The sequence below is a fragment of the Prinia subflava genome, chromosome 2 (assembly GCF_021018805.1).
Source record: "Prinia subflava isolate CZ2003 ecotype Zambia chromosome 2, Cam_Psub_1.2, whole genome shotgun sequence".
Lineage (NCBI taxonomy): Eukaryota > Metazoa > Chordata > Aves > Passeriformes > Cisticolidae > Prinia > Prinia subflava.
In genome coordinates, this window is record NC_086248.1 from 97,138,291 (window position 1) to 97,151,466 (window position 13,176).

Here is a 13,176-nt window from a genome sequence, read left to right on the forward strand (position 1 = left end):
CAGCAGATTATTAGAACAGGAGAACTTGGAAAAGGAAGTTGCTCTTTACTAGCAAAAATGGAGAAAGACAGGTTTAACCCCCACCCCTTTCATATTTCAATGTATCCAAGCTAGAAACTGATTTTTAAAGTCACGATCTACTAAGCCCCAAGAGACATAAAGAACACACGTCACATGTCTAACATTGAGTTTCTGGTTAGTCAAATCCAGCCCCAACTAAACCACCAGTTCTCCACAGAAACCCTTGCAGGGAAATCTCACTGGCTGCCTGGGGCCCTGCTGGCTTCAAACAGGGGAACACCCACAAGGTACTCTTTGTAGAGTAAAATCCTAGAGTGGAATTATTAGCTCTGAATCCATATAAATGTTATAGATTCACTCAGATTCACACACTATCCCAAGATTGGGAAGTCCCTGGGCTGCTAGCAAGACAACTATATCCTGAAAAAGTATTCCCATAAGTTGACCTTGTTTTCACTTCCTTTTTTCAACCAGTCAGAGGCACCTGTATCAGTGCCTCTATTAAAATTCTATCTACTCAAAGGGGAAAGTAAACCCCAAAAATTTTGAATGAAAATCACCTTTCTAAATTAAAAAAGATCAAAGGAAACCAGAGCACACTATTTCTGTTTCATATACTTACTGCATCCGAAAAGCAGCTGTAATCCAAGAACAAAACCCCTATACAGAAAAAAAAAAAGTTTTTAGGAGCTGACATACAAGAAATAGAGTCTAATCCATCCAATTAAGACAAGTCTTTCTATTAAGGCAATCTCTTAGCTAAAAAGCTAGTAGTTTGTTGCTCTGAAATACAAGGGTCGAATACAAGTTCACCAGTTAAATGCTTGTTAAAAACACTGCTGTGATTACATTAACAGAAAGGCCTCTTGTATAGGTTTACAAATCCCCCAATGAAACTGGATAGCAGAATTCAGATCTCACTGAGCATCCCACTGTGGTTCAAAAAAAAAACCCCTCTCTCTCAAAAGGGCTCTTCTTTCAAATGAACATTATCCAAATAGACACACATTACTCAATAGATGAAGTTGCTTTAGGGTTTTAAAAAGATGAAGTAAAGTACACAAATAGCAGAGCAATCCTGATCAAACACTAGTAAGCTTTTGATGCTCACACAAATTATTAATTGCAAGGCTAGATATTAAGTTGATGCATGTATATATGAAATATTGAAAATTTAGAATGCCACCACTAGACAACCCTTGCATGGTTCATTCTGAAGTTGCAACACAAAATTATAGAGGTATACCAGGTCAACAACCTCAGTAAGACCATGGAGGGAGCCAGTTAAAAGTTTGGCCAAAATATTATCCTCCACTCCAAACCAATCTATTATTCAGACAGCATAACAGTATTATTAGCCTCACACTGCCATCCAGTTTTCTCAACACTGTGAGGAAAACAATGTACTGTAAAGAGCAACTAGGTATTATCTGCAATGTGAACACAATGTAACTTTTTGAACTGTTATCCCTGTACAAATTATTTACTAGTCTTTCTTTCACTCTCCCCTCCCACTTTGAAACACTAACATATAGTCCCTCTCTAAATTAAAACAAACAAACAAACCAGACTTAGAAACAACAACACAAGATACTGGTTTTATGATATTGGCAATAGATTGTCAGGAAACAGAGATTACACACGGTTTTATAAAAGCACAGCTAACAATGCATTGTTAATTTGTGCATAGAGATGACCTTCCAGTTTAATGATGGTTCACTGGACTATCTAGAATGGCAATTTCAGCAGATTCCATTCAGAAAGTATTGTCGGGACTCCAGAACACTTACCTTATCGTATTCAAGATCCTCAGGTACTGATGATGATGTTGACAACCGGTTATATCTTGATTCACTAAAACACATTAAATGATACTTTTAAGTATCTTTAACCACAGATAATGGAGTGCTACAGAATTTGTTCAACTTTAACAATTCTGCCTAAGGGGTGCAGTACAAACACTCTTCTTCACTTCTGAAAGCTGTGCTTTTCACCCTGTAGCACATGCCTGATTATAGTAACTTGTGTATGTCTGGTGTTGAACAGAGAGGACACGTGAGCTCCTGACTTGAGAGCACATAACTGAACTTGGAAGAAAACTACATTTTATCAAGATATTAAAACCACAGTGATGTAACAGAATGCAACACAGGTTTGGGAGCCTAGCCAGGGTCAGATTTGCAAGCTGGGTTCTTGTTTGGATATTCCTCATTACAAGACATCACTTCTTTTCCCTCCTTCTTTCTTCCTTTATCGTACAGCCACTGCTTACAATTTCTCCTCACAACTAAATCCCTGCAAAGCCACCTCCTCACACAAACAGTCCTGTAGCAAGGCTAGAAACATTTAGAAACTCTGTAGCCCTCAAAAGTAGCAGAGTGCCTGTTTCAGCTTGTTGCTAAAAAGAAATGTTGCAATGGCAATTACAGGAGGACACCTGTTGGAATGGAGTGTGTTCCTAGGTGTCTCTGTAATTTTGGCCAGCAGGCCCAGCTCACAGCCCAGCAGGACAGAAACACAGGCTCCCAGCTGTCTGACTGCTCCAGCCTGTTGGGCCCATGCCTCCACAGCCCAGTACCAGAGCACCTTCATGACTGCTGCCTCAGCCAGCTGGATTACAGCCTTCTCAGTTATTGCCTATTTTATTTCACATCATCTGCCTTTCACAACTGTCCATAGATTACACCTAAAAACAGGGTTTGAGTTCTTTTCTGTTGCTCAGTTGTGAATTCACCACAATTTGATTGCACCAGGAAGAGGCTCATGGTTAAAGTTTCCCCACTTCACACACAGACAGCTTAGATCTTGAACATCCCAACACATCACTCTACAGAAAAAACAAAATCAAAAGCTCATTTGAAGTATTACTAAAAATCAGTGAAGAATTTCAGAAACCTGCAACAGTAAGTTTTATTTTTGAACTCTGGGGAAATTTTCTGGCACAGGCTGTGCAGGGAGCTCTGGGAATACACTGGGCTTGGGCCAAGACAAACAAAATGGTTACTATCCCTCTGTACAGAAGCACACTGCAAACATCAATGTACAGCCTGTCAGCAGACAAGCTGCCTACTTCCTCACCTCCACTTCCTTAACTCACAGCTGTAGGATGAAATTCGTGGCAATGGAAACAATGGGCTTATGGCTGAAACCACGGACAGTAACCCTCTGAGGGGGATGTATTTCACACAAAGCAGTGTGAGGGTATTTTTAACAAACAAGTGCATGTGATTACAAACATCTCTAATTGATAAAATTGCAATATAAGCCACATTTACTGTACTTTCCTCCCCACTCCCCCAATGGTTTCAGCAAGTCAGCCTGATTGCATATCTTTTTTACCTTTCAACTTCTGACACCAGAGCAACACGACCGTAGTCCCAGAATCTCTTTCTTATAATGGAAAACAGTAATATTAAAATCTAGAAAATAAAAAAGAAGATATTAAAATATTTCTTTTTCCCATTTCAAAATAATCATTCTTAGGTGTGTAAGAACTGACAAAAAATGCTGTCCTAGCTCCTAAATCAATTATCATATGCCAACCAACTCAGTGGTGGCCATGCTACAAACCAACCTGTCTGGGACCAAAAGTGCCTATCTCTGATCTCTGCAATGTATTTTTAATCTGCTCCTGTATTTTCCCTTTTTGAGAGAGATGAAGAAAACAAGAAAAAGCTCCATCACTGAGAATTTCATAGATTCATTTTCTTTTTTTCCTAAGAAATAAGTGGCTCTGCAGAAAGCAGTGCAGTAACAAGGTCTGTTTTCTATGCATATGTAGCACACACCCTCCCCTTCTGGTTCCTCCTCCATCCCATACCTGTTTGGCTGGAACGTGGTGTTAGTGATGTAATTTACTGGGATCAAACACTGACTGGCCAGCCAGGAGACATGTCCAGATTACCTCTGTCAGGATTACACAGCTAATTTCCACATTTCACAATGAATATAACACTCTTATGAGAGCCTTCCTTCTAACAGGGAGGGTTAATTTAGATCTTCCTTCCTCATCTAGTCATTAAACTTGGTGCAAGCAGAAAGTTCTCCAGATTATTCACAGCTTTGGTTGAAATTGGCTATAGTATTGTACAGTTACTAGGCAGGACTGCCAGATAAAAATGGGAAAACAATGAAACAGATAAACCTCACTTCCTTTGGAAACCAGCCTAGAAGTAACATATCAGAAACCCATCAACTGACAGCTACTAAAAGGATATGTAGTAAAAATGTCATGAAAATAAGAGTACAGGAGTTGATAAATAATGTTCAGTACTTGGTACTTGAAGAAGAGAGGAGCCTTCTGCACTCGACCCAGCTCTCTACCTAACCCTGCTTCAGTGTGGAGTTCAGCAGCAAGGAACTCAAAAGCAGACTAAGTATCTTAAAACTGAGCCAGAGCAAACACTTCAACTAAATCTTACTAATTGCTGTGCCATTAGTCACACAGAGCTGTAAATACTGTACATCCTCAGAAAATGGATTTATGGCAGCATACACCAAATCAACAGTAAAGAATGCCACTGTATAACTTTGAGGAATATCCTCTACAGTCCTACAGAACAACCAGATCAGACCACAGGTATTTTGAGTTACTTTACAGCAGATTTCTAGAATTCAGAAACTGTTATCCCTTTAGTCTATTTTACTACCATAGACCCTCTTCTGAGGCCAATTTGCTGGTCTGCAGCCCTGTTTCTGGTGGCTGAAGATCACCTAGACCAAGCTTAGAAAAATAACCACAAGTTTTAATGCAGTTTCAGGCCTGTCTGGAGCCCCTAGATAGCAACTGATCATATTGCACCTTTGGTCAGGACTGAGGTTTTCAGTACATCATTTCATCTTCATCTACAGCTTCAGGAAATATAATTTTTTTAAAGTTGTTTTTTCAAAAGGCAATACAACATGGAAAGCCTGTCATTTTACAACTGAGTTAGTAATGGTATCCCCTTCCTGAAAATGCACCCAGTACTTAAACCCAAATGTTCTTGCAGTTAAGAAAAAACATGAAAATTTGAGCTAAAACCACAAAATTCACTGACTCCGCACACAGATCCTGTAAAACTGCACTCTCCCTACATCTACAAAATCCAACATACAGTGACATCACCATCCCATCTGTATGCAAACATTTATCAACCCTTAAAAAGCACTTTGATGTTCCCAGGATGGCCTCAACTCATTTCTTATTCTGAACATTCTCAGAAATCAAATTCCAACCTAAAGAAAAAGAGAATTCTGAACAATCTAACTTTTGAGAAGGCCAAAAGTACTTTCAATTCAAGAAATAGAAGTCTGGGCTTACAAAAAAGAAGGTGACATCAAGCAGCAGAACTGTTGGGATTCCACCAAAAGTGACTCCTTGGAGCACCGTGCTGCCCTGGGCAGTGCTGTAGCAGTAAGTCTCATTTGTCCTGTTGAAAGGTGCACTCCTGTTCCCGAAGAAGCCTACATCAGAATGTCCAAAACCCAGAAAATAGAAAGGGTTCATTTTGCCTATCCCTTTAAAAGACAAAAAACAAAAAAGAAAACAAAAGGTGAAATCAACTTGTGAAAAACCTGGTTGGTGTTTGTGAGCTATATTAATATTACAAGCATAAAAAGTGCAGGAAGATGCAACCAGAAAACTACTTTGGAAAAGAAGGTGTCTTTGACAGTCTCTTCCCTTCACATGTGAAATATTTTGCAATAACTGGCAGGTTCAGCTACCAGCAGTGCCCAGACAAGAATTCCAGACATCTAATGAACCACATCCTCTATGGAGATCTGAGGACAACTGCAGAAGACTCCTCCCCAAAAAAACTTCCCTATCATTTAATCTGTAGCATAAAATGACATATTCCAGCCTGGACTGTGATTCTAGGAATCACACAGGGCATTACATATTCCAGCAATGGCAGTTTGAAGATTTTGTTCCTAGTTGATGAGCGTGTGTGAACGCATCAGCTTGTGAACTTTGTATTTAAATGTCAACACCTTGAGATCATTAACAAATTCACCACTAATTCCAAAGAAAAGAACTACTGCACAAACACACATGCTCCTTTCTGTTCTTGGAATATTGTGCAAATTTCCTTTTTCAAAATAATTCAGCTGAAAGGCCAGCACAGCAGTTATGTCACAAACAAGAAAGAACAAAGAGTATTTGTCATAGAACAGACATCTACCTCATTTTAGTCAACTGACCTGATCAGATAAGGTAGTACCATACAAGAATGCGAGAGATTTGGCTATTGATACAAAGTTCTTTTTAGCAGTGCAGGCGATTGCTCGTTTATTTTGGGGCTTTCCACTTCAAACATTTCCTTTCTTGGATCTTTTTAACTTGCTGATTCCCAAGAACTGATTCATGCAGAACACACTTCTGACTGACAAATTCACAAAGAAACCACTCCCCAAAAAAAGAATCAATCCTTCAAAAGCAAATATTGTAGGTCCTCATCACACAGGTCCAGGGACACTACTTTTGGGATGTCGTGCCTCTAAGAGGAATGCACGTGTCTCTGACGACAGCACTATTCTGGATGCTGAAAACCAAACAAACAAACACGAATAAAGAAACATTGTCCTTTTAAAAGGCGGGAAAACATCATGGAGAATACTCCTCCCAAAACAGCGTTTGCTAAATGTTGGACAGGGTGACACGGTGAGGAAGAAATTTTGTCTCAGCTGACGTGTTTCATCACGGGGGTGGGGTGGGGGGAAGATAAAGAAAAAAACCGTACAACACCCACAAAAGTTGTGCTGTGACTCTATCCTTGCTTTCTAGGGACTGAAATTTAGTGCTGACGGAAATTAAAGCTTTTTCGAAGAGCCTTAGGAAATCTTCAACACAAGCTCGCACGCTTAACTCTTAAGCACCACACTGGAGTTTATCAGACACTATTTCCAGTTCTCGAAAGCTGTTCTTTTTAAACAAGCCAGCTGCCAGGAAGGGCAGGGGAAGACCTCCCACGGGTGGGGCTGCGCCTCAGGAGCCCAGCGAGCGCCGGCAGGGGCTCCACAAACGGAGCCGGCTCCGGTGCGGGGCTGGAGCCCGGCTGCTCCCGGCTGCTCCCGGCTCCGGCAGGGACGTGCAGCCGCGGCGGGCGGGCCGGCTTCCCCGGGAGCGCATTGGGAAGAGCCGGGCTCGCCGCTGGGGCAGGGCGCGGGTCCCTGGGGGCACAGCAGGGCGCGCTGGCTCCCCCTCAGCGCCCGCGGGGAGGGGTCGCTGCTCCCGGCGCCGCCCGCCCCGACCCCGCAGCGGGGGTCCCGCTCCCCTCCCCTCGGCCCCACAGGATGCCGCTCCCGCCCTCCCTTACCTGCGCCGGGACGGCCTCTCCTACCCCCTCCCTTCCCTTCTCTGCCCGTCCCTTCCCTGCCCTCCCGCCCCGTCACCTCACGGGCGGTCCCGGCCCCGGAGTTACGAGCGCCGGCAACAGGTCCCGGGCTCTGCGCATGAGCGCGGCCTGCGGTCAGCGCTCCCCGCCCCGGCCCTCCCCGCTCCCCGCCGCGGCCCCGCAGGCTGCTCCGGCCGGGACAGGGCCGGTCCTGCTGGGAGAGCGCCGCTCCGGCCGGGACAGGGCCGGTCCTGCTGGGAGAGCGCCGCTCCGGCCGGGACAGGGCCGGTCCTGCTGGGAGAGCGCCGCTCCGGCCGGGACGGGGCCGCTCCGGCCGGGACGGGGCCGCTCCGGCCGGGACAGGGCCGCCCCCGCGCCTCCCTCAGGGAACCGACCCTCAAATAACCGAGGGAAAGCTGCTGCTACTCTCGAGCCTGGAGAACAGAAGGCTCCGGGGAGACCTTAGAGCGCCTACGGGTGTCTAAAACCAGAACCGAACAGAGCATTTTATAGCACAGGAAAACAAAATCTGTCTCCAAGAAATGTAAGGTGTGATTTCCAGAGAGATTTCACAATTCCAGGTCTGGTGAAGTAGGCAAGCACGCGGGTGGAAGTGGAGCAGGACATACACTGAGATCACAGAATCGTGGAAGAGAATGGTTTGGAAGGCACCTGAAATGTCATCCATGTCCAACCCCTCACCATAGGCAGGGACACCTTCCACAGGACCAGGTTGCTCAGAATTCCGTCCAGCCTAGTCTTGAACACTTCCAGTGGTGGGATATCCACAGCTTCTCTGGACAACCTCTGCCAGTGCCTCACTGCCCTCAGAGTGTTTTTTTTTTTCCCTATTATCCGACCTAAACCTACCCTTTTTCAGTTTGAATCCACTCCCCCTTGTCCTACCACTACATGCCCTTGTAGAAGTCCCTCTATGCCTGTGTAGAAAGTCGCTCTCCAGCTCTCCCATAGCCCCCTTCAGGTACTGGAAGGTGCTGTAAGGTCTCCCAGGGCTTTTCTCCAGGCTGAACAATCCCAGCTCTCTCAGCCTGTCTGTAGGAGAACTTCTCTAGCCTTTTGAGCATCCTCATGGTCTCCTCTGGACTGACTCCAACAGGTCCACATCTTTCTTGTGCTGGGGGCCCCAGAGCCAGATTCAGCACTCTGGGTTGGGTCTCATGAGGGCAGAGTAGAGGGGGAGAATCACCTTCATTGGCCTGCTGGCCTAACCTCTTCTGGCAGGTAGCTCTAAAGTAAATTAATAAATTAATTGTAGTAGCATGAATGTTCCATGAAATATGCACAGCCCCTTGTCTCCATACACTTCCTCCTATGTTGTCAATTGGAAAAAAAACCCAAGACCTAGGGAGTTTAAGTTAAGGAGTCTATGACAGAGTTGGGATAAGACCAGTTGCCAGATATCCATAAGGACATTATCCAAAGGACTATCCTTTAGGGGGTTCATTGCTCCCAGACAACAGGCCAGAAACACTGTACAGCAGGTGTCTGCTGTCCACCTCTTCTCTACCTTTTCTCTTGGTGTTCCCTCCACAGCCATTTGATACCCAGCATTGCCAACCATCCTCATCCTCCTGTGCCTTCCTCCTTTGCCCCTGACTGGCAGGACTGACCTCAAAGAGGCATATGAGGAGGAAGAAGGTTATGGTAATAATGAAAATGTAACTGTTCAGGGGGAACCAGGGACCACTTGCCTTCAAAGGTTTGCACCCCTACCTGCAGTCTCATGGATGAAGCAGCAGTGATGTCTTAGAATAGCAACCCACTCCAAAACCAACCAAAAATAATTAGGGCATTGCAAGGCTCAGTCTGATGTTACATTGATCAAAACCTCGGTTATCTGCTGACTTTTATGTTTAAAAGGAATTAATGTTCCAGCTGCCAAGAAGCCACTATCCGCTCCATTTGTCAATCCTGACCCTGCCTCTCCACCTTTAACTCCTTGTATTCCCGTGTATTCAGACTCCATGGATCACTCAGGGCCCCGCACGCATGGCTGCTGTTCTGCTCCCTGCCATTTTATTTATCCACAACTGTTTTGCTCTGCCAAACCCTTGTTTCACCTTTCAGGAGTGCCTGCTCAGTGTAGAGAGCAGCATCTGGCTGTATGTGTGCTATCTGCCTTCTCCCACTTCATCCCACAAAAAGGGAAAAGTCCTGGTTATCTGCAATCAACTGAGAGACATTTCAAGACAGAACTTTAGCATTTGCCTAGCAGATGCATTGTAGATAATCTGTGATTTTAAATTGGCTGTAACAATTACACTAGTTAGAAAATAACATGAAAGTTCTCATCTCAGAGTGGTTCAGATTCATTGCTGGAAGAAAGAAATCCCACTGCTGTTGAAGGATGTTAGTTGTTTTACCTTTAAACACACTCTCTCCTGTCTAGGGCTGTGTTGGTGGGAACATTGTTTGGCATGAGTGTCGTAGAGTTGTTGTTCCATCCTGCCTTTTCTGGAACAACTCTTCCTGTGGACAACTTATTTCAAAACAGGATTTCAAAGTGGAATAACTATAATTACTTTCTTTTAAATTAAGTTTTACTGATGTAGGTGCAGCAGAGTAGATCTACCATGTAGATGAAGCCTCAGTGTATGCTTGCAGCTCCTGCACTTCTAGGGCCAAAATCTGTTGATTTTCTCACTGATTTCTTAAGCTGTTTGTACTCTTGATTCTTGCCAGGTTTTTCAAAACTAAGAAGGCCTTGCTCTAGTTAGATTATCACACTCTGTAGTGTAAAATAGGTAATATTCAGTGATCTCAACATTGTACTCTTGACATTCTTCAGCGTGATGACTTTTGCCTAGCTACAAAATAATTTTTCCCTCTCTCTCTCTCACAAGAATAACATCAAGCTTTTGTCATTTGTTTTTGTTCTTCCTCTGTCTAGACAGGCTCTTTAGCTAAGTGGTGTGATTTTGTTTATCTCTAATTTCAACAGCAGAGTCACATTTCCCTCCTCCCTACCTCTTGTAAATAGGGTTTTGTTTACCACTGTCTGTTCTTTTGGTGACAAAAGCCACATACTGTCATTAGTTCACAAACGTTTAATTATGTTGCTAGAGCAGATGGAAAACCACCCTCAGGACCTAGGAGCAGGCCAATAGATTCTGAAATCCTTCCATCTTTCTTTTATTTTGCATCCTCCATATCCACTTCAACAGCTCTTTAGCACCAGGTTGAACAAGTGTGCGGGGTATTTACACTTCCACGTGTGACTCTTCCCTTACTTTATTAAATGACCTTATGGCTGAAGAACTCCCTTGTCACTTTAGTTTGATTTATCCCAGCAGGATGTCCCTTGATGGGTGAACTCCAAACTGGACTTCAATAGTGTCTGGAGGTGAGTAGCAGGTGGCCTGAGCTTTGCCATGCGTGGCAACTCTCGCCGTGGTTTCTTCTCTCTGAAGAAACTCATCAGCCCAGCTTGCTCTTCCTTACTTATCTGCCTATTCAAATACACCTTAATGGATTTAATTCAGGCTTCCAGCCTGGCAGCCCTTTGCTATCTTTTAATCTTTGCCTTCATCTGGCAATCTGTTTACGAGCCTCAATATGCCACAGGACATAGAGTGGGCATTATGGGATTTTCCTTGGAAAAGTCTGAGCATTAAAATGTTTATAATATAAACAAATGAATAGAAAAACCTAGAAAGATGCACAGATCTAAATGTCATACTATAAGTCAGCAAGCAGCAAATCTTGATTTAAATTGACAATTTACTCTTCTTTTCTCTCTATTCTTTTTAATTGTTTTTGTCATGCTTCTTCTCATTCATAGACTAATAAGGGACTAGTATGCTGACTTTCAAGGTAAAAATAGCCTTGCATTAAAGTTGGTATGTATTCGTATTAATCAATACAACAGATTTGACCAAATCAATACAATGCTGGTCAATACAATGTATTTAACCAAATATATCTAGCAATATATGACAGAAATTTGCTTTGCTTTGCTTTTCCATTTTATATCAGATAGGAAATGGTGAATGTAGCATTGGTATTGATGCTTGAGCATGATTCATTTTTCCTGTCATCTTCATCAAGTTATACTTGGATGAAAACTGGAATTTTATTAAAACACACAGGAAACTGCAATCTAAAATAGCAATGCTGAAAAATACAGGAGGAAAAAGTAGGCTTATTGCAACATACTTTGCATAAACTTGATTTATGAAGTGGTGAGTCCATGAGCTTCCTCATCACTCACCTCTGGGCAGGGTGAGGTTTTAAGCCTTGTTTTTTGTGGAGTAGTTGCAGGTGTGGAGAATCCCTTGCTGATACACAGGATTGTTAGGTTTATTGTTGGCTTGTCACAATGCAACCACTGTTGGTGTGACACATTTTGGTACCAAACCAGGACAAGGTGGCCTGCAACGCGGGTGACTTCATTGCTTCCTGAATGTCACATTATCTTAATGCTTATCCGTGCTTTAACCCCATGTGGATAGAAGCTGAAGGGACTTAATGCATAGGAGGCACAGCACTAACTATGATTAAGGCAGCTCCCTGAGAGAGAGAGAGGGAGATGGAGAAACCATCTGGTTTGTCCCACTGAAGAGGAGAGCACCTGGCCACGTGAGCCATTGGATTGTCAGGTACCAGGTGTGCTTGTGTATGAAATATCAAACCACTCAGGGCTTGTAAGGTTTCCCATTCCCAGGTACACATTAGTTCTACTGAACAACTCCAGTGTCCTCGAGAGCCTCCGTGCTCCACAGGTGTCCTCACTGCACACAGTGACTCCTGTTGCAACAGTACTGAGGTGAGCCCTGGACAGAATTTAGCATCCTTGCCTCAGGTTCTGCTTTCCCTGGAGCACAAAGATGAGTGGTTGGTTGTGCAGGAGCAACAAAATGCTCCAGGAGATCTTCCAGTCTAAACCATTGGTGGGTCAATTGAGCTGGATTTGCAGCAGCCTTGGATTGAGAGTAAATTTTTGTGAAGCAGGCTCTGAAATCCTGGTTTTAATCCAAATAGGTCAAAAGAGGAACACTAGTTTTTCCCTTCTAATTTTTTCTTTCCAAACACTACCCAGTTTGACAGCTTTGAAAAAACTACTCATGGTTGATCTGCTGTATCCGTGCTCTATGTGCAGAGTCCAGTGAGATTCCCAGCTTTTAGATATAAGAATCGTCTTCCAAGGCCTTGGTGACAACACTTCCTGATTTACTGGCGTGATTTCCCTTAAAATGTTAGCATCAAACATGCTGCATGATAATTTATAAATTTATAGATTAAATAGGTTTTTAAAGGACTTTTATAATGAGCAGTCTTTTTTTTTTTCCCCTGTTGGGCAAGAATTCCCCCTTCCAGCTTCTGAATTTACAGATGAAAAGAATTCAGTGTCCAAACTGTGAGGATTTCAAAGAGCTGGCAAGGTCTGAGTTACAATTTCCACAGCAGCCGTGATTTGGCTCCTTTGCAGACAGAGCAGGCAAGCAGGGGGGCACTAATGACAGCGGGATGATCCTGGTGAGCCCAAGCAGGGGGTCAGGTGCCAGGGATGCAAGGGGCAAGTGGCTGGGGTGACTTGGTGTCAGGATGCAAAGTGGCTTAGGCAGGAAGATGTGAAGAGCTGTGGCAAACAGCCACAGCCAAGGGCGGTGAGGCCTTTCCTAGCAAAGAAGCTCCTGAGCCCGGGGGAGCGTGGCTTTAGTAGAGCATGACTGGAAATGGTGGGGAGCAGCAGCATCCAACCAGTTCCAAGTGCATGACTGCTGCTTGAGGTACACCACAGGCACGTGGATCCTCACTGTGTACTTTCTGGCACCTGCACATTAGGGAAGCAGTGTTACCTAAATCTATCCATTCCTTA

General features: G+C 43.9%; 1 protein-coding gene across 5 annotated transcripts in view; it reads right to left on the bottom strand.

Moving 5' to 3' along the window:
• Positions 1-7,472, bottom strand: part of TMEM63A (transmembrane protein 63A) — a 30,288-nt gene extending 22,816 nt beyond the window's left edge. Inside the window, exons 1-6 of one of the 5 annotated variants that reach the window (XM_063391126.1) lie at positions 7,396-7,472; positions 6,205-6,545; positions 5,324-5,520; positions 3,361-3,440; positions 1,812-1,875; positions 644-681 (exon numbers count right to left, since the gene is read on the bottom strand). In XM_063391126.1, the coding sequence (XP_063247196.1) occupies positions 644-681; positions 1,812-1,875; positions 3,361-3,440; positions 5,324-5,509 (368 nt within the window). In that variant the 5' untranslated portion in view covers positions 5,510-5,520; positions 6,205-6,545; positions 7,396-7,472. Of the gene's footprint in view, positions 1-643; positions 682-1,811; positions 1,876-3,360; positions 3,441-5,323; positions 5,521-6,204; positions 6,546-7,319 lie in introns of all 5 variants that reach the window. The other 4 variants (XM_063391128.1, XM_063391127.1, XM_063391129.1 and 1 more) reach the window with 4 other exon arrangements.
• Between the last annotated feature and the right edge of the window lie 5,704 nt (positions 7,473-13,176).